The 21,804-nt window shown below is 45.2% G+C and overlaps 1 protein-coding gene across 1 annotated transcript; it reads left to right on the top strand.

The window, feature by feature from the left end:
- Nucleotides 1-398: 398 nt before the first annotated feature.
- Nucleotides 399-18,270, top strand: Siah2 (siah E3 ubiquitin protein ligase 2). Its single transcript, XM_021647636.2, has 2 exons — nucleotides 399-1,037; nucleotides 16,788-18,270. The coding sequence occupies exons 1-2, from the start codon at nucleotides 618-620 to the stop codon at nucleotides 17,343-17,345; spliced, it is 978 nt and encodes a 325-aa protein (XP_021503311.1). The 5' UTR covers nucleotides 399-617; the 3' UTR covers nucleotides 17,346-18,270.
- Nucleotides 18,271-21,804: the final 3,534 nt, after the last annotated feature.

Here is a 21,804-nt window from a genome sequence, read left to right as displayed (position 1 = left end):
CCTTCCCGGCCGGGGTCGGGTGCGCGTGTGGCGTAGGTCCCGCGGGAAGGGTCGGGGGCGGAATTCGGCAAACGTCCTCTCCCCGGGCTGCCGGCTTCCGCAACCGCCGAAGAAGCGACCCCGCGCGGCGGCGGCAGCGGCGGCGGCGGCGGCGGCGGCGACCGACCGACTCGGCGGCCCAGCAGGAAACGGCTCCCGCGCTGCCAGCGGCGCCGGGCGGAGCCGCGCGGGTCGCGAGGTGGCTCTGCCAGTCCCAGCGCGCCGGGTCGGCCGTCCACGTGTCTCGGCGTCACGTCCGCGCGCGCCCCCGGGGCTTGCGTCAGCGGCCGCTCCCGAAGCGGGTGGACCAGGGCTCTCTGCGCCCCGGAACGCCGCCGGAGGAGGGCACCGCACGGCCGCGAGCCCGGTGAGCGTCGACCGCTCCGGGAGCCGCCGAGAGGATCGGCGCGGTCCGGTCCCCGCCCCTCCCGGTGGCCGGTCGGGTCCGCGCCGGGTCTCCGGGGCTGGGCGCCGTGGCGTTGCCCCGGAGCCGGCCACCCGCGGGGCGCGCACCGCCTTAACCCGGGCGGCCCCGCGGCAGGCAGACGCCCGCAGGTCCATGGTGGGTTCGGAGCGCGATGAGCCGCCCGTCCTCCACCGGCCCCAGCGCTAACAAACCCTGCAGTAAGCAGCCGCCGCCGCCGCAGACCCAGCACGCTCCGTCCCCGGCTGCGCCCCCTGCCGCCGCCACCATCTCGGCTGCGGGCCCCGGCTCGTCCGCGGTGCCCGCCGCGGCAGCGGTGATCTCAGGCCCCGGCGCCGGCGGCGGGGCCGGCCCGGTGTCCCCGCAGCACCACGAGCTGACCTCGCTCTTCGAGTGCCCGGTCTGCTTCGACTATGTCCTGCCCCCCATTCTGCAGTGCCAGGCCGGGCACCTGGTGTGTAACCAATGCCGCCAGAAGTTGAGCTGCTGCCCGACGTGCAGGGGCGCCCTGACGCCCAGCATCAGGAACCTGGCTATGGAGAAGGTGGCCTCGGCAGTTCTGTTTCCCTGTAAGGTAAGTCCGGCGACCACCGGCAGAGCTGCCACGCGACCTTACAGGGTTCTGGTGCCCTCCAGCGCACTCGGAGGCCCTAAGAGGCGAACAGCACGTCACTGCTTCCATCCGTGTGTGTCTGTCTGTCTGTCTATCTCTCTGTCTCCCCCTTTCCCTCTCTCCCTCGGGAGTGCGCGCGCGTGTGCGTGTGTACCTTGTCCATTGTCTCCGTGCCCACCTGTCCGTTTTGGGAACTAGCTCGGGGCTGATGTTTGCCGGAGCACCGACTCTAGATAAGTTGTCACTTGCTGACGTTAAGAAGCACCCCAGCTCTCCCAACCCAGTGCCGCGGTGTCCTCTGCAGCATGTGCTCAGTAGGGCTGGACAGCTTAAACGAAAACGTGGACAGGGAAGCTGGCCACGGACATGGTGGAGGAAGGAAACAGCACGGTTTCCAGCGCTAAGCTTGACAGGAAGGGTCCTCCTGGACCCAGCACCTAAAACCCGAGAGCTCTTGGGAGTGCAGCTACAAAGGAGGAGGGGGAGATAGGGATTCTGCCAGCTTCACTAGAGTACAGAGAAAACCCTGCCAGCCACGCCTTCTCTCATCTTCCCAGGGTTGGGAAGGACTCAGAAGTTGTGGCTGCTGTTTTGTTTTTTACTAAGTGCAATGAACTCGAGTCCACCAGGACTTAACGTAGACACTCGGGGGGGGGGGGGGGGGGCGGGAGGGACCGCAAGGGAAAGTCCAAGCTCGTGGACTTTGTCTCCGTGTCTACACCGGCTTGTGTTTAGGACCTGTGTTTATATCCTCACAGCTAAATATAGAATCATTAATGTCTGTCTCTGAAAGCTGTGAAAGACCCGCACAGAGATGATGCTTTTTCTCTAGCAACCAGCTCTTCAAATCCTCAGCTGCTTCATGTCTGACACTTGACCTCCGTGTCTTAAAGGACTACATTGTGTGGTTATACTGCAACATCCTGTTGCCTACACCGAATCCCTATATTAAAAAATCCTCACACTCTCGTTTATATGCCGCTTTATAATCTAGACCTCTACTAAGGAGTTTTTTCTGAACTTACAAGTGGAAATAATGCTAATACTTCTGAGATTTTTTTTATGAAAATAATTGTTCTACCTGCAACTGTTTAAGTTGTCTTGCATATCTTTGCATAATGTTGGTTAGTTTTGAGGGCAAGAGCTGTTTTAAGTTAAAAATAATTCACTGGAGAGTTTAATTTTAGACTTCAGAGTCAAGTCAGTAAAATGAGTGACTTAATTTTTTCTTCTGCCCAGCTACTAATCCAGTTAAAATAGCTTGTTCAAATAAGGGTTTGGATGAGGGTTTAGGCTGTGGGGTTGCTTGCCCTCAGCCACCCCCCATCCCCAGCGCTTACTCACTCACCCAGCACAGGTGCAATTCAGATATAATATTACCATGGCTTTTTCCCTCTTTTATTGAAAATAGTTGTTTTTTTTTCTCCTATAATACATCCTGGTTACAGTTTCCCTTCCTCTGCTCCTCAGTCTCTTCCCACCTCCCCTTCCATCCAGATCCGTTCCCTTTCTGTCACTCATTAGAAAAGAACAAGCTTCTAAGGGAAGACAGTAGTAAGATTAAAAAAAAAAGCTAACTCCTCAGACATGGGTAGAAAAAACAAACAGAAGTAAAAGGGCCCAAGAGAAGGCACAAGAGCCAGAGACCCACTTGTTCTCACACTCAGGAATCCCATAAAAACACTAAACTGGAAGCTGTGATATTTACACAAAAGACCCTTTGCAGAGCCCTATAGTCCTGGTTCATGTTCTGTGTCTGTGTGCCTGTCCTCCATCCCCTGTGAGTCACTCGGGGTGTTTGGTTTTTTTCCTAGTTTCATTTACCTTCAGGTTTCTTTCTTCTTGATGACTAAGTAATACTCCATTGTGTAAATGTACCACATTTTCTTTATCCATTCTTCTGTTGGGAGACATCTAGATTGATTCCAGTTTCTGGCCACTATGAATAGAGAAGCAGTGAACATGTTTGAACAAGCGTCTTTGTGGTAGGAGGAAGCATCAGTTCCCATCTTCCTGAGGAACCACCACACTGACTTCCACAGTGGCTGTACAGATTTACATTACCACCAACAGAGGATGGGTGTTATTTTTATTCCCTATCCTCACCAGCATGCACTGTCACTTGTGTTATTGAACTTAGCCATTCTGGCAGGAGTAAGGTGAAATCTCAAAGTCATTTTGATTTACATTTCCCTGATGGCCAAGGATGCTGAACATTTCTTTAAATGTTTCTCAGCCATTTGAGTTTCCTTCCTCTGTTGAGAATTCTGTGTTTAGATCTGAACCCCATTTTTTTAAAATTGGATTAGTTTGTTAATGTCTAGCTTCTTGAGTTCTTCATATATTTTGGGTATTTGCCCTCTGTCAGATGTGGAGTAGATGAAAATCTTTTCCCATCCTGTAGGCTGCTGCTTTGTTCCTTGGTGCAGAAGCTTGTCAGTTTCATGAGTTCCCATTTATTGATTGTTGATCTTAGTGCCTGTGCTAATGGTGTTGAGTTCAGAAATTCTTTTCCTGTGCCAATGAGTTCAACGCTATTCCACACTTCTTCGTCTATCAAATTGAGTGTATCTGGTCTCATGTTGTGATCTTTGATCCACCTGCAGTTGAGTTGTGTGCAGGGTGTTAAGTATGGATCTATTTGCATACTTCTACATACAGATATCCAGTGGGACAAGCACCATTTGTTGACGGTGCCGTCTTTCCAGTGTGTATTTCTGGTCTCTTTATCAAAACTTAAATGTCAGTAGATATGTGGATTTGTGTCTGAATCTTCAATTCCATTTTGTTGATCAACGTCTCTGTTTTTGTGCCACTGCCATGTTGTTTTTTATGAGGTAGCTCTGCAGTACAACTTGAAATTGGGAGTGGTAATACCTCCGGCATTTCTTTCCTTATTCAGGATTGCTTTAGCTATCATGGTTTTTTTGTTGTTTTTTGGGTTTTTTTGTTTTGTTTTGTTTTGTTTTGTTTTGTGTGTGTGTGTTTCCAGAGGAAGCTGAGGATTCTACCAAGCCATGAGCATGGGAGATCTTTTCCATCTTCTGGTATCTTCTTCAGTATCTTCCTTCATTGCCTTAAAGTTTTTATCATACAACTCTTTAACTTGGTTGGTTAGAGTTACCCCAAAACATTCGATGTTATTTGATGCTATTGTGAAAGATGTTATTTCCCTGATTTCTTTCCCAGTCTGTTTGTCATTTGTATATAGGGAGGACTACTGATTTCTGAGAGTTAATTTTGTGTCCAGCTACTTTGTTGAAACTGTTTATTAGCTGTAGGAGTTTCCTAGTGGAATTTTTCAGGTCACTTAATGTATACTATCATCTGCAAATAAAAGTACACATGTGAATACTTTTCTCAGTCTATTCCATAAGAATGCAGCTGGGTCAAGTTATCCTGCAGACCAGAAACCAAGCTTATGAGAGGTGTTAGGGTTACTTTTGTGTGCGCATATTTAAGATGTGTGTAAATCTGGAGTGTACATTTCTTTCACCTGATTAAGCAGGGCAGCTCAGCCACTTGGTGTGGGTAAGCCAAATTTGGATGTGTACTTGCTGCAGCTCCCAAAACCATTCATTGGAGATGAGAAATATTAAGGAGTAAGTCCTGCGTCAGATTCAAAACAAGGAGGGTCTGTGTACCTAGCTTTTTTAGCCTGTCACCTGAGGCTCCTGGAACCCCTGGGGACTGACTGCCTTGTCACTGTCTCCACTCGGTCTTTCTGTGAGCTAACTGGTGCAAGGATAGTGCTGAGTATTCAATGCCCAGAGTCTCAGGAGTGGGGCAGAGGAAGCTTTGAGTCCTCATCTCTGAATGAAGGGCCCGGCTGCCTGACTTCTAAGGAAATTAGTTTTCAATCCGTGAAAAATAGGGAGGCTGTGTGGAATGTTTTACGTTCCTTCTTTGTACCAACTAACTTGCCAGGAGGCAGCATTTATTAGTTTGCCTCATCTTCAGGTGAGGAACCTCAGGTCTGTAGGCTTGTTAAGTGTTAATTACCTTGTCTTTGGCGTACTCCTTACTACATGGGAATGTTGAATCAGAACTTAGATTCCAAGCTTCCAAGTTAAAATTCAAGACTGAAACTAGTAACCAAAAAAAAAAAAAAAAATATTTTCTGGAAAAAAAAAAAGAAACTAGTAACCAAGTCATCGTACTGTAGAAGCTTATCACGTGACACCGTCCAATGTTTAGCTTTGAACTGTTGGAATTTAAGGAATAGATGTGTTGACAAATAGGTACCCTTATGGAAAGTGTGAGGCCACATAATTAAATGTTAAATGCCTTTGATATAGGAGACTACATAAATTGACTCAGATTTCCTCTTTAAGGCTCGTATCAAAACATTGCTCACTTAGGTTGTTTTCCATCCTTTCTTCATCTGTAGCTGAGAACTTTTGACAGTCTGTTCTGTATCTCAGTGGAGAGTGGGTATAGGGAGCAATGTGAAGGTTGACGTGTCAGCACTTTTCACCACTCAATAGTATATTTCAATGTATTTTTATTAGTTATGTGTGTCGGCACACTTTGAGGTGGGGCTTATAGGACAGCTTGAGAAACTCAGTTCTCTCCTTCCATCACCCAGGTTAGGCTTGGTGGTAAGGGATTAAACTCAGGCCATCAGCTTGGTGGGCTTCACCTGTTACCTGCTGGGTGACATCAGTCAGCTATATCACTGTCTCCTCATTAGTGTTTTGGTATCCCCCAGGAGTTTCTCTCCTCCATGTTGGAAATACTAAACCTCTCTAGTCTACTTATATCATTATATGACATGTTTCCCATTTTTGTCTTCTCTGAAATTCCTCTAATATGCCTGCATATCATCACTGAATTTGAAAACCTCAGCACGATAAATAAGTCTTTTCTGAGGTTAGACTGCAACAGTGTTGCTTCTTGAAAAAGATACAGTGAGACAACCTAGTGTACTCTTTAAAGGAATAGTGCTGGGCGTTCTAGTTGAGACAAACTTTCCCAATACTCCCAGCGACTAGGAGTCCAAGGGAGAAAAGTAACAGACACAAATAGCCTCCAGGGCTGGGGAAAACTGTAGAGGGGCAGTTCTCAACATTCCTAACTCTCAGACCTGACCCCCGTGACCTTTTAATCCCTGTCATGGCCCCTAACCACAAAATTATTTAGTTTCTACTTTATAACTGTTCTTTTCTTACTGTTACAAATCATAAGGTAAATATCTGTGTTTTCCAGTGGTCTGAGGTGATCCCTGTGAAAAGGTTGTTCTGCCCCCAGGTTGAGAACTGCTGTTATAGAAGAAGAGAGGCTGGGGAGCTCAGGCCCCTGCAAAGAGGGCAGCACAAACGGAGTGGGATCACCTGAGCACAGAGTCCAGCTGGATCAGGATAGTTAGAGTCTGTGTCACAAAAACAAACCAGCGGACAGCCTTTACTCTTGCCTAAGAGCTGGGAATGTGGAGGCAGCCATGCCAGGCATTTGTAGGAGAAGAAAAAGGGGGGAGGGGAGAAAACAAATGAGAAACTGGACTTTTGATATCAAATCTCAACCCCTGATCACTCTCTCTTTCAACTTTGGCCAAATTCAAACATAGAGCCAGCACTAATAGCCACACTATATCTACCGGCCAGATTCCTACTGCTTAGGGACAGGCAGCCTTTCATTGGTTCTGTTTTAGGCAGTGTTGACAGAGCCTAGACTCTTACTTCATTCTCTGCATTCCTAATTTGGAACTCTGACAGCCCCAGCAGTGATTTTGTAGCTTTTTTTTTCACCTTTATCTGCTCACCTATAGTCTGTAACTGTTGTCCCAATGATTAGATAATTGACTTTTGCAAAGTGGTTTATTCTTTGCACTTGTGGGTCTTTAGAAGCAGGGGTAGGACTAAATGATTACACCAGAGATTTTTCCCACCGTAAAATCCTAGAACCTGGTAATTGGTGAAGGGAACAAAATTACCAGACACAAGGCAGAAGATCTGAGTTCTCAGAAGTCCTGGCAATGGTCTAACCATGGAGTTCCCTGAGCCAGTAAGTTCATCTGTTAAAATGAAAATATATATGTGGTGAGAACCTTGACATCAGATTAAATGGGCCATACAGGGTCCTTCTCACCACTGCAAATAGAAGCCAGGTGGTACTGTGCTGGGCCAGGAAACACATCAGTAAAAAGACTTTCAAAGATTTCTTCTTAATCTCGGAATTTCTCCCAGGAGTCATTTTCTTTGGAGTGTCTTTACAACTGCCTGAAATTGACCCGGTTGACCCAGAGACTTAGATAGAAAGTACACGAAGACTCAGAACTCACATCCAGTTCAGTACTTTGATAGTAGTGCTGAAGTTTAATGTTGATTCTAACGTAATTAACCGAACAATTTCCCGGGGTCACCATTATCTGAAACTGGAGTAAACTGTCACTAAAGCTTATCCTTGCTCCAGCCAGACTAGAGGCCAACGAAAAAGTATGGCAGATGTGGCCTATAAAGTGCCAGCTTGAGCTCTGATTGGAGTCTCTGATTGATCCTTACAGCTCTTTCTTGTAAGCCCCATACAAAGTGCCGTATTGATGAGACTATGAAGGCCAGGCTAAGAAACACTTCTTACTCAAACATATTAGGCCTGCACTTAAGAAAGGCAAAGATGGCTATACATTTGCTCACCTGAATGCCAGCACCCACCACCACCAAGTACCGCTGGTGATATGTGATCATACCTGGGAGATTAGAATGAAGTTCCATTCTGCACATCCAGAAAAGGAACCTAAAGATATTTCCCTGGTTAAATGTGTCTTCATACTTCAGATACATTCAGGTCTTATTGGCGCTCCTGAAAATTATCTAGTGGTACTTAATTTTGCATCAAACACCTTTTTCTTTTGGTTCCTTAATAATTGGCCAACTTATTCACGTCCAGTTTGGTAAAGATCTTATGGAATGACTTTTAAGATACGTGAAACTGTGGAATAAAAGTTACCGTAGGGATAGAATGGACAGTATTTCTGAAGTGAACATGTGAGTTTGTGCCCTGTCTTAAAACTTGGAGGGAGCAAAGTTTCTCTCTTCAGTCGCTCCCGCCACCAGGCTCCCTGGCTGTGATGGTTTAGGCCCTAGTCAAACCTTCTGGTTTGCATCTTCACTCCGTTCCTACTATAGCTGGCTGGTAACTCTGCTAAGCTCCAGCAGCTCTTTTGTGAAATATGCTGATGTTGGGTTTAGTGGTAATAATTCATGCAAAATGCTCAGCACTGCCATGGCACTAAATACATGCACAGTTAGAAGCTCACAAGAAGCAAATGATGGGTATGTGTCACTACAGGCGGGCATAAAGGTGAGAGAGAAAATAATCACTCTTATTTCCTCCCACAGATTCTCTCACTGGGCTTCAAGTCCTATGAGCTGGGTGACACGGCCCTGACATTAGTTCATTGGTGTTTCAGGATGAGAATTTTTTTTCATTCTTCCAATTTCTGTAATCTATTTTTCTTTCTCTCCTCTCCTTTCTTCCTTCCTTCCTTGCTTGCTTCCTTTCTTCCTTCTCCCTTTCCTTCCTTCTCCCTTTCCTTCCTTCTCCCTTTCCTTTCTTCTTTCCTTCCTTCCTTCTCCGTTTCCTTCCTTCCTTCCTTCCTTCCTTCCTTCCTTCCTTCCTTCCCCCTTCCTTTTTTAATTGAGAAAGACAAGCCTTGTTGTTTATCCCAGGCTGGTCTCAAAGCCACGCTCTTCTTGCCTCAGTCTCAGGGAGCGTGTGCCACTGTGTACAGGATCTGTAATATTTTAATGCCTGGTTTGCAAGGCATCACATTTAAGTATATACATTTTGTTTTATATATCTTATTTTAAACATTTTAAGTTATAACTCTTATTTACATTTTTTTCTGGGGGAAACACAGTACTCATTCCTTTCAAATATATAACTGAACAGAAAACGATATAAAAATCAAAATGCCCCCACAATCCCCCACACATGCACCTAAAAATAACCATGATACCATTCTGTAAACTTGCGTGAAAACATACCTGTAACATAATGGTTTCTTTCACTCATACATTCCCCACCAAGAAAAAGCAAGAGAGATGAGAAGCGCAATTTCTCGTGCTGTTTCTTGGCTTTTCAGATCTTGCGCATCGTGGCTGCTCTTCTGTTCTGGTGAGTCTTTGAGGTCGCGTTCAACAGCTGCTTCGTGCTGCATGCAGTTCCCAACAGCACCACAACTATCCAGTCGGGTTCCTGTTGGTAGTCATTTTTTTGCTTCGTTTCCTTGCTGTGATTTTTTTTTAAGTACTACTAACCTGAGTCTTTGTCTATAAGATGACCATTTGCTAAGGATGCTGTTTCTAAGGTTTCTGTAGTACATGAGAAAGGGACAAGTGTGCGTTGGTAAAGCCAAAGTACTTTAGACCTTGAAACTTATTTGCAGTTCCATCTCTTGCCATCATCCCCATCACTGGGTGTTGTCCTTCATGGCCTTAGTGTTGCTAAGGACTGAGTGCTTCCTGGAGTAAACTCAGACCTGAGCTGGTTGCTGCTCATGACCCATTGAATTCTAACCACCTCACTCTTACCTGACATCTGCCTACAGCCCCAGGTCCGTTCCTTTCAGTGACCCACCTACCTGCCTCACGTGTCACTGTTCCCCGTTCATCTCCCTTGCGTCTAACAGTAGAGACAGATGGGCTAGCCAAGCAGCAATGGTCTCCTGAAACAGAAGGCAAAGAGAAATCATGTGGGCGGGGGGGGTGGTGGCTGGACTTTGCGCCTGTGGACCCCGGGAGGCCAGCTGGAGAGAATACTTCCTTTTAGGTGCCTGACAGCTGTGTTGTTTCCCCTTATCCTCCTATCCTCCTCCTGAAGGAGGTAAGATGCAAGTAGTATGCCTCCTGAGAAATGCACACTCTCAGATTTGTCAGTTTGGACAACACAGACTCCAGTCTGAAGCACCGACTTTCTTAGAACCACCTGTTTCTTCTTCCATTCATTCTACTTGGCTGATAAACTCTGGTCACCTTCCACTGCAGACTCACGCACTGGCTTTTCGAGGGATGGCTGTGCTATCAGAGGGGTCTTCTTCTAAAGTTGCCAGATGGAATTCAAAATGCCTAGTTAGATTTGAACTTCAGTTAAGTAACAGATAACTTTGGAAGGACATTTATATGTGTGTGTGTGTGTGTGTGTGTGTGTGTGTGTGTGTGTATGTGTATGTATGTATGTATTAATGCCTGGGAGATACACTGGGTGCTTTGTATTTGATTTCTTTAACAACCCTACAAATTCTTTTGATGAATCTGGCTGTTTTAGACAATAAAAGACTGATAAGGAATTACTATTTCAATCTTGTCAGTGTTGTCACCACAACTGTGCAGGTGGGAACCTGGCATTAAAGAGTGAGAGCATATTGAAAAGGGTCAGTCCGTTTGCGAGTATGATGGCAGAAAGCCTTTGCTTCTGGTAGCTTGTTCAAGTGCCTTTGTCTGCACCAAAAGGATCTCACAAAACTGTTCACAGTGACAGTGTGTGCTTGCTTGCTCACTCTGCCTGTGGACAAGATGAGGAACACATGGTCAAAAGTCAACTGTCGCTCAAAGTTTCTAGGATTAAAAATGGACTGTTGCTACCTCAAAGAGTTTACAAGGCCACATGGCCCCTGTCTCCAACACAGAATGTTCTCAGATCTCTGAAATAATAATCGTCCCCAAAGTCTTCCACCAATCCACCGTTCAGTAGGAAACTTCGCTAGTATGTGATCTATTTTGTCTTAGGAACAAAGGGTAGTTTTGTGAACTCAAGATTTTCATTAGAATGGCCCTCTTCTAAACAAACTGTGTAAGGTTAACACTATCTCAGTCTCAGCAGTGTTTGATGGCACTGGGTGGTGGTTCTGGGGCTAAGCGATGCTCTCGTGTCATTTATTATCTGAGAAACCCTTACTGCCCTGCTGGTTGATAGTCGTCGTTGCCTGCCTCGGGAGTGGAGGTGAGGAATGTACCACTGGAGATACAGGAAGATATGCTGGGGTGTTTAGAGGAAGAGCTCAGCAGATACAGGCTGGACAGCTTAATTTTATCCTGCTGTTCAGTAGTTAACTTGACAAAAACACACTCTTTCATTATTAATCGTGTAAACAGGCTCGGGGTCAAACAGGGCACAAGTAACGGCATTCTAAACACAGATACTCCAGCGCTGGTTGTGGTCTATTTCAAGAGAGGCACACAGCCATCAGAAGAACAGCCGTGCTGTTGTTTTACTCTGTGGAACATTTAAGAAGAGTCACGAACACCCCCACTCTAGTCATTTATATAGATATGTGAACCATCTTTACCAAAAAAGATTGAATAAACCTATAATTCTGATATTTAAAAATATGAACATTTTTCACATGATCCGAAACTACTGAATCCCTCTTTTACCTACAGTAAGATTCCAGTTGAAGTAAAATCGCATAGTGGGAGACCGTCCATCATCTGCAAATAAACCTACTATTTATTCATTTGCCAGTAAGTACCAGGTAGGCCAGGAGCAGGTAATAGAACCAGCAAATCGGAGCTTAAACAAAATTATTAGGCCTATAAAAAGATGAGCAATAATCTGTGGTATTTAGAGGGCAGATAAACATGTTAATCATAAAAACTCTAGTTTGAGTTGCTAGAAGGCTGTCTTTTTGTTTTTAAGGACTAAAAAAGTTTTCATGATTTATTTTTATTTTATGTGCATTGGTGTTTTACCTGCATATATGTCTGTGTGAGGTACCAGAACCCCTAAAACTGGAGTTACAGACAGGTGTGAGCTGCCATGTGGATGCTAGAAATTGAACCTGGGTCCTCTGGAAGGGCAACCAAGGCTTTTAAGCACTGAATCATCCCCCCAGCCCCTATTAGCTCGCATTTTTTAAAAAATGGTTATTTTAAGGTTGGACATGTAGTTCAAGGGTGTGCCATTTACCTCATATGCACAAGGCCCCTACGTCTGGTGCCCAGCACTGATTACTAGTTACTCTTGATAAACCTAACTCCTGCCATACTGAGTTTACCGTTCTACAGTAGGTTCACCCGAAGTTCCCACTGGAGCAGTCTGAGAAGTGCTGAGAAGATAGACAGCGTCTAAGTAGCTGCCTGGGTATCTGCTGATCTCATTCATGATAAACTGCAGATCCCTTCTGCTGAGCTCACACATCCCACTCCGTTCCTGGAGCCTCTGTGAGAAAATGGTGGATTGGGCTAATTCCATTCCTGGAACTCACCTTTTAGATGGGGGTCCTAGAATGGATCAGACCTGTCCAAGTGTCAATAATGCCACCGAAGAGGACAGAAATGGCAAAGCAGGCCATAGACCAACAGTGACTTCCAACCTTGGAAGGATCAGTGAATGTTCTGTCTTCTATGAGGACCAAAGAAGCAGTGCTGTTTTTTTGTTTATTTGTTTGTTTTTATAACAGCATATCTCTTCATTGCAAAACTATGTTGCTTCACTAAAATGAGTCCCTCAGACGTTGAGAAAAAGGAAAAATGAATCATCTTGGTTTGTTTTCATGTAGACGTTGTATGCTAGGAAAATAGTAGGAAAAAGTTCAGTTCATTCAACCAACTCCTCATAAGAAACTTTTATCCTTTAAAATGTAAACATGTTAACATCTCCCCTGGATTCCTTCCTACATGTTTAGCTTTTCCATGATATAAGCATAGACAACAATTGCAGTATTAGTGTGAAAAAGAAAAATCCCAAATGGCCTCTATCCAGAATCTCTAGTTCCTTCTTCCATTTGTGTTTTCAATTCACTTTTCAACTCAGATATATATTGTTAAACATTTAAATGTAAGCTGCAGGCACCCTGCCTGGCCCCTAAATCTCTCCTTGTGTCTCTCTTAAAAACCAGGACATCTTCTACTGTAATCAGGAAACAAGACCCAGCACAGACTCTGCTCTAATCTGCAGAGCACATGCAGAGCTCAGTGGTTGTCCTAGAAACGCCCTTTGCAGAGTCAGGGTTCCCAGGCCAGAGCCACCAATTGTATTTAGCCATCACTGTGCATTTTATGAGCATTACAGCTTACTTAGATTAGAGCAAAGTGCTTTTTGCTTGTGCTTACTCTGGAAAAGGTCAGTTCTTGAATTTGATTCACATACAACAGTAGATTATCGGTTATAGTTTAGTATCTTTTTTTTTTTCCTTAACTTTCTCATTTGAGACACTGGTGTATATCCTGCTAATGAGGTTGAGCTGTTTCCTTGGAGGTAAACAGATGGAGGCAGGGCGGTTACCTCACAGAGCCCCAGAGGAGCCTACTTCTGCCATGGAGCTCTTGGCACCTCGTTGTACTTGATGACCAATTGTTGGTGTTCAGCTTGTCATTCTGCGATTACACAAAATCAAATTTAATGAAACAGATTAAATGACTGGGTCTAAACCTACAGCACACAACCTTCCTTAGCAGTCTGGCTGAGGGAAGAGTATTTAGCTCATAGCTTCATTTTATGAACAAATAGTATTACTGTTTATTAGGTAAATGAATGATGTCTAGTGTTCAGTACTCCGTAGTGTCTCATTATATGTATTTGTGTGTGAAGAGGTCCTGTATTTCTTTATGAAAGGATTTCTGTGCCAAAAAGGAAAACCCTACCTAAATTCCACCTTAAATACAGCCTTTAAACCTCATGCCCAGGAAAGAATGGGAACTATTTACTGCTTTCTGCAAAGACTTAAACACAAAGCCGCAGGTTCACGCAGTATTTCAGTGGCAGAACATGTTTGCACAAGATTTTTGCGTGGCAGCACCAGACAGAATGCTACAAAGATGTCCTAGGTGTGATATCCACATCTTTCTCCTTCTGTCCTCCCCACATTGATTAGCTTTGAGCTTGGCCTCCCTCGTCTCTTTTTTTCTTTTTTCTTCTATGCCTCTTTTTCCTCTTCTTTAGAGAGGTTTATTTAAAAATAACCCCACCCTTTGGGAGAAATGAGCACATCTTTCCCAAAGGAGAAATCTCATTTATAGCTGTGGGTGTGTCCCAGGACACAGAAGCCTCTCTGCAAAGGAGCCCAGGGGCCCCTCTCAACTGCACTTGGGCATAGGAAAGAACCAGGCCTGTAAACAGAAATGTCACCCCAAATGTCAGGAAGAGAATCATTTGCTTCAGCTGGTCCTAGATCATTGACTGTGTCAGGTGGGAGCATACACAGCATAGGTAAGCCAGACAATGGGGTGTGACAGGAGTTAAACAGGCACCACAAAAACAAAAAAAGGTTTGAACACTCTCTTCTTGGAATCATCTTTAATCCATTTACCACAGAAATGGCCTCAGTGGTCCTAAAAATCTACCGCAGGGGTGAAATGAGAGAAATAGGTTGATCTTGAAGTTCAGCTGGGTTAGAAGAAACAGAGTAAAACACCCAAGGCTTTAAAAACATGTTTGAGTTGGTAGAGCCGGTAGCAGGTTCTTCTCAGGAGGCCATTGTCCACACGTGTACAAGGAAACGCCTATTCTCCCTGTATGTAGCTTGGGGAGTGACCCTGAAGAAGAGTTGCGTGTGTGAAAACCAAGTAACAGCACATAAATGTTGCTGCCTGAACAGGGCAAGTTCCCAAGCGAAGCTGGTGACAGAAACTCTGGCTCTAGACGTTGGCTCTGGGAGGCGCAGTGGACTGGGGCTGTGGGGGTCTCAGAAGGTGCTCTTCTGGATGCCTTTGCCAGACTTCGCTTCATTCCTGGCATTCATCCTGGCAACTAAGGTCAACAGCCCATTCTAAGCCATTTTCCCATGCAGACACTGAGCCAGGCTCTGAGAATGTCTTGCTATTTTTTGTTGTGTTTATGTGTGCTTTAAAAACTCTGGACTGAAGGGCCTCACCCACCGTCCACGGGAGACCACCAGGAGGCTCCATGTCCTTCCCACACCCCAGATCTAAAACAGTTCATAGGGACTTCTTTATAAAGCTTTGAAAACTTGAGAGCACCGAATGTAAATAGAAATGGGTAAATCTATTTCTCTTTCTGACCAAGACCTTCTTTTTACCTGAACTTTTAAAGTTAGTCGACGGTTCTGACCTGTGAACAAGCAATTCCTGTCAGCAAACCAGAAACACAGTAATAATTCAGCCAAGGTGCTGGAGGCATGAGCTACTTTTTTGCTTTTTGTTTGTTTGTTTGTCTGTTTGTTTTGTTTTGAGATTTTATTGTTGTTGTTGTTATTTTGTTTTTTGAAAGAGTTCTGTATTTCAGAGAGAGCCGGAAACACGCAGTCCTTCTGTCCCAGCCTCCAGATCTCTGGCATACAGACATACCCTCATACCTCTCCCATGCTCTGCATTTCTTCCAGTGTCTTTCTTTGAGTTCCCTGTGGAGAGAAGCTATTGTTGTCTTGGCTTCTGTATCCTCTTGCAGACCCCAGCTCTGGTGGCCTGAGTGGAGAAGATATTCAAGACCCCCTGGTTGCTAGAAAGACATGCTGTAGGGAGAACTCAATTCAACCTGTGGTGATAAGGGGCTTGTAAGTCAGGGTATGGAGAAGCGGAAACAGCTGTGAGGTCGGTGGTGGCTTTGCTTTCTTTTTTTTCTCTTAATATCTTAGGAAGACAGCCTGATGCAGTCCCTTCTTTGGTGCCTGCATGCTCGAGTGGAGGACTGGAGAGTAAGTGCAGTAACCTAGACAGTCTCTCTGCCATCCTGTGCTTCAAAGATCAGAGGCTAACTCCTCCCTTTACCTATAAAGAGTGGTTGCCATTTCTTAATTCTGTGACCACAGTCAGAGCACTGGATAGACATCTGTTGTGGGCTGACCCTCCCTCCCTCTGGCAACTGGCATTACCATTGTCATTCTTACAAAAGTTGGGAGCTGAAATACTCCAGTTTCTTTTAGTGTGGGCTTCTTTCAAGATGGACATGATGGATCTACTGAGAATAGGAAGGGAAAGATTTTGTTTCTCTGTAGTAGTAAGGAAGTATCTGAAAGACAGACTGTGTTTAGAAGTTCATTCAGCTCCCCCTTTCCCAGCCTGGAATGAGGACTTCACCAACTTCATCAGGAAGAGATGTGTGCTTGACCACAGGGAACTAATTTAGGAAGACTTAGTGGTCTTTAAGGAGAGGGTGGGTCCACTTCACCTTAGCCTCTACTAAGAAGGCAGTCTCGAATGTGATTTCTTTACAAACAAAACAAAAACTCGTAGGAACAACACTTGCAGGGCAGTGGATACAAAGGAGACAGCAAGCCTGTTCCACCCTCCTAGACTCTTCCACTCATGCTTGGCCACCCTAGCAGGCCAGAACAGGGAACCTTCTCCACTGACAGGTTGACCTGCCATCAGTCTAAGTCAAGGAGTAGAGCAAGGCTGTGCCATTTTCAAGTCATCTATTCATAGGAAAAGCCTGCAGGTGGTCCAGTATTCCTTGTCCACCCCACTTCCAAGCAGTTAAATTCTTAAAAGGACTCAGGGGTTATCAAAAATGAGAAAGGGACCCTGTTATCTCAGTAGTTTTGTTTGACATACTTAAGAATGGTAGTTCTCATCCTTGACCATTGTCGGGATGAGGGTCTAGAAACCAGTGCCCTGACTTTATGCACAATGCTATTGACAATGAGTAGAAATTGAGACTTGTCTGAAATATTTGACACTCTTTAAACAAAAGTAGTTTAGATGAAGAATCTGAGCCCGGGAAACCTGGGTGGGGGTAGGTATGCGTAGCTGTTGGCACCAAGGTTTTGAGACAATGCCGTATGATGATGCAGTATGTTGCTTTCTGTTTCCGCAGTATGCTACCACGGGCTGTTCCCTGACTCTACACCATACAGAGAAACCAGAGCATGAAGACATCTGTGAATACCGTCCCTATTCCTGCCCCTGCCCTGGGGCCTCCTGCAAGTGGCAGGGGTCCCTGGAAGCCGTGATGTCTCATCTCATGCATGCCCACAAGAGTATCACTACCCTTCAGGGAGAGGACATAGTCTTTCTAGCTACAGACATTAACCTGCCAGGGGCTGTGGACTGGGTGATGATGCAGTCCTGTTTTGGGCACCACTTCATGCTGGTACTTGAAAAGCAAGAGAAGTACGAAGGTCACCAACAGTTCTTTGCCATCGTCCTCCTCATCGGCACCCGTAAGCAAGCTGAGAACTTTGCCTACAGACTGGAGTTGAATGGGAACCGGCGGAGGCTGACCTGGGAGGCCACACCCCGGTCCATTCATGACGGTGTGGCTGCAGCCATCATGAACAGTGACTGCCTTGTTTTTGACACAGCCATAGCACACCTCTTTGCAGATAATGGGAACCTTGGAATCAATGTCACAATATCTACATGCTGTCAGTAAGGCTCCAGGAGGCTTTTGTAACCCTGGGAAGTTATTTGGGCATAGTGCTCTATGTTTAATAAAGTTTTTTTAATAGATGTTTTATTCATATGTCTTCCCAAGTCAGGACCCACAACTGTCCTCTATTCTGTTTAAATGGCAGCTTCCTGTCTGGCCCTGATGAAAGAAAGTTCACTGAACTGTGATAAATGGGGTTGGCCTGTTAGTAATTCGGAGGTTGTTCTGTGATCTCAAATCAACTCTATGCTATTTACTTCCTGAACAGCTCTTGACAGATTGCTCAGGACTGCCTCCCACCTGCCTCATCCTGAGCTGACAAAAGTACAGTGGCTTTCATAAGAGTTCTTTTATATTTAGGAGGTCGGAATTGCTTGAATATCTTCAAGCTGGGCAGCTGACTAGTTTACACAGAATCACCTGTTGCACTCATCTCCAACACAGCTAGAGAATCCATAGTTGAACAACCTCATCTTTTCAGAATTTGAAGATTGCTGCCTCGAATTGTAGAAGAGGGTCCAGGATCTAAAGGTGCTTTAAGGCCACCCTCTGCTGCCACCATTGGTCTCTACTGTTTGTTCCCACAACCTCTGCACACACGTTTAAAACCAGAACTCTAAATCCATGTGGACGCACTCCTGAGGTTTGGTCGCTCTCATGCCTTCAGTTGAGGTTCTCACATAGCTAGTTCTTACCATAGTACGGATGACCTGTTTACATATGGCTTCCCTTGGAAGCCCTTCTTGACTGTGACTGATATGAAAGACTAGATCAGTAGTTGGGAAGCCTTTATAACCAATGTCACATGCTTGCTACTCTAAAAGCATGTGTTGGTTGTGTGGGTTTGGTTTTTCTTGGTTTTGTTTTTGTCTTTTCCCACCCCCAACACTCACTTTAATTTTTTAATAAAATTTTTTCAAAAAATAAATGTTCTGCTTCATTTTCCTGCTTGAGACATCTTCTGTGTACAGATGGCATAAAACTTTTAGCATGGTACATCCACCATACCTCAGTGAGCCAAGTCACCTTGTCCAAGGTGGAGGGCAAACATTTTATCTAAACCCCTGTCTATGCTATAGGTTGTCATTAGTGGCACAGGACTATTTACTGTCTGACTGCCAGCTGTCACCTGGGAAAATACCTCTCCCATTTTCCAAAATCAGAAGAGTCATGGTTAGAGGCCAGAGATCTTGAGGCCCTTCCATGGTGCCACACTCTCCTTCAAAGCCCTAAGTGACAAAAGAATTCAGATTGGCCCTGAACTTTGTTAGAGTTCAGTGCCCCCTCAGTGAGGTGACTGAGCTAACATCACAGCAGCTAGAAGTGATGGCTTTAGAGTTATCTTTGTTCTCTACAAGAGACGCGTGTTAAGCTTTTATGTAACAGTTCTGGCAGGTAAGGAAGTGCTGTGCTGGCTAGTTTTATGCCAACTTGACACAAGCTGGAGTCACTTTGAAAGAGGGAACCTCAATTGAGAAAATGCACCCACCAGATTTGCCTGTGGGCAATTTTCTTTATTAATGATTGATGTGGGAGGGCCCAGCACCCTGTGGGCAATTCCATCCCTGGGCTAATGGTCCTGGGTGTTAAAAGAAAGGAGGCTGATGAAGACAATAAGCCATGCTCCTCCATGGCCTCTTAATCAGCCCCTCCCTGTCTCCAGGTATCTGCCATGCTTGAATTCCTGCCCTGACTTCCTTCAGTGATGGAGTCTGGTGTGGAAGCATAAGAGAAAGAGAAATAAATCCTTTACTCCTCAAGATGCCTTGGATATGTTTTATCAAAACAATAGAAACCCTAACTAAAACATTGCTAAGGTAAATTCTAGGCCATTCTTCAAATGAAAATTAAAAAAAAAAAAAGTGTACAAAAAGTAGGTACTCAAAATACATTTGCAAGTGAAGAAGAACCTCTGTTGGCACCACCAACCCATCACGTCTCACACTGGTGGAGGTGAGCCAGCATCCAGGAGCAGGTGGGGACCCATCTGCTCCCATGATTCCCCAGGCGTGTGAACTAGCCGAGCCTGTCAGCACTGCTTCCTGTCTAACCCTTCCTGGTACACCTGAAATCAGGACTGCCTGTGGCCCACAACACAGGAAAAGAGAAAGCTACAGAGAACTGGAAGGAGGACTTGGTAGAAGCATTTTAAAAGCACTGCCTCAGATTTGCAAAAGCGGTAAAGAGGGGTAGCCAGTGTAGTGGCTAGTGACAGGAGTGGCCTGGGGTTCAGGTGCACTGAATCCCCAGGCCCCCTCGTGTAGGATTTAACGAAAGTCTGTGAACCTGCAGACAGCAAAACTGAGCTCTTCCAGTCAGAAGGTCCCATAATCTGGAGATCACCAATCATGACCTTTACTTTCTGGCTTTCCTGAAATTTTGTTTTCTGAAGAAAAAAAAAAAAAGCTGAGAACCCCCAGATTATAGAATTTCAAGAGGAAGTGAAAGCCAGAATTGGTTCTTATGTAATTCCAACTGCCATGCAGTTTTAACAGTATGATGATTAACTGTCAAAAAGTCATCGTGTGCTCTACTTGCCACATCTTTTGAAAATGTAAGATTTTTTTTTTCCTTTATCCTGCCCTTGATTAAAGCCTGGCTGATCGGAGAACGGTGGCTTCAGCCTGTGTCGTGTGGTATTACAATGCATTTATAACAACTTTCTCAAAGGACTCTAGAAAATATTTCAGTCATTAAAAAAAAAAAAAAAACACCCAAACCCAAGAATAGGAGTTCTCTATCAGCATCCTCATCGTCACTGGAGAGGAATTGGTCTGTGTCTCTAAAACATGGGTTTCTGACTTAGAAGCTAGATGCCCAGTAAGAATGACAGAAAACTTCAGAGAAGCTCCTGAGGCAACAGCTATCTCAGATTCTCAAATACAACCTCAGGCCCAACCAGAATGTCCAGGTGAAAACTGGCCACGGTTGTGTGAGCAGCACACAACTCCCTTACAATTAATTGCATTCTCAGGAAAATCATCTCTGTGCTAATGCTATTCAGGTTCTTGGAATGTGCCATGGGGCCAGCACTGTGACCCTAAGTCAGCCCCAGGAACATGGTTGCCAACCAACAACATTAGAATAATTATTTTCTGCATGTTGTATGTAGCACTAACTCCTGTGAGAGGATATTCAACTTCAGAGTTAAGGCAGACAGACCATGCAGGCAGCCTCTGCTGGCGGCGACTCTGGGAAACCTGTCTGTGACAGGTGAGTCATGTTTCAGCTCCCTCTTGACTCCTGTGAGTCAGGGCTGCAGATGGTGCCTGCACATAGAGAGCAGCTTTGCTTTGTAGTTCTTCACTCAAAGAGTCTGTGGCCTTGACCCCTGCTTGAACCATGAAGCTATTCATTGACACGATCTTTAAACCAAAGAACCCACTGCTACTGCTGCTGCTTTGAATTTTATTTTCAGTGAATACTGTTCGTGTGCCTTAAAGTCTCCAAATGACAAAAAAAGAACTTGGAGTCCATGGACACTGACGCTGTCACCATTACCATTTCAAGAGTGAATGAACTAATAAATAATGTGTAATGCTTCTTCCAACATCAAGGACTGTACATCGGAGCTTCTGAGCACGGTGGCTGGCCGAGTGGAGGCTGTGTGATTCAGGGAAGGAAACTGTCAGAATACGAACAGACAATCCCAAAGAGAAAAACAGAACGGGTTTCCAAAATCCGCTAAGGAAGTAAAGGATACCAGAAAAATGTGAGGGTGGGGGACCGTGACACTGAGAAGGAAGGAAGTGAAACAGCTGTGATTCCCCTGGGCCTGGGGAAGAGTGGGCAGAAGTCTGTTAGCTTTACTTTTTATTCTGTTTTATTTTGGTTTCTTATGCCTCTTCCTCCCTTCTCCACCCCAATCCCTTCCAACACCTCAACACCGGGGTAGGGAGGAAGGAACATTTAGTGGAGAGAAGGGTTGTAGCTTTCCTTAGCTACTTCCTGTTTGCTAGGGTTGATGGGTTCCTTGGGGGAAGTTCAATCTTCATTTCAGGATATCTCCAACTTGTGCTCATCAAACTGCATCAACAGCCATAAGGAGCAGTGGGGGGTGGGGAGTTGCAGCACCATCATCCTTTCACTGAGCTTCCTTCTCTCTCTGGGCCCCTGCCATCTATTCCCTCTCCAGAGTCCTCAGATTTAAACTATCCGCAGCTGGCAAAGGCCTTTCTCCAGAGCCTGCACAAGGCAAGCTGTAGACAATTTGAAATCAGTCCCATATCCTACACCTGGGATCAAAACAAAAACACATTTACATCCACAACTGAAGCCACTTCCAGGAGCTAAGTCAGGTGAAAGGTAGGCAGTGAGTGAACACTGCAGACAAGCCTATGCCCACACCTGTAACCCTTACCAGTCTAGATGCCAAGTGCAAGTTTTGGAAGGACTGATTCTCAACAGGTCAGGGAAAGAGTAATCTCATTTTGTCATACTATATGACTCCAAAGGTGGGTGT

Source organism: Meriones unguiculatus, chromosome 2, assembly GCF_030254825.1.
Source record: "Meriones unguiculatus strain TT.TT164.6M chromosome 2, Bangor_MerUng_6.1, whole genome shotgun sequence".
Classification (NCBI taxonomy): domain Eukaryota; kingdom Metazoa; phylum Chordata; class Mammalia; order Rodentia; family Muridae; genus Meriones; species Meriones unguiculatus.
Note: the sequence above shows the minus strand (reverse complement) of the source record. Positions and strands in the feature narration are given on the sequence as shown.

What these genes read in the sequence shown, in the direction of transcription:
- Siah2 (XM_021647636.2), top strand. Translation starts at nt 618, where the DNA reads ATGAGCCGCCCGTCCTCCACCGGCCCCAGCGCTAACAAACCCTGCAGT. An exon ending in CAGTTCTGTTTCCCTGTAAG is followed by an intron (nt 1,038 to 16,787) that starts GTAAGTCCGGCG and finishes CTGTTTCCGCAG; the next exon opens with TATGCTACCACGGGCTGTTC.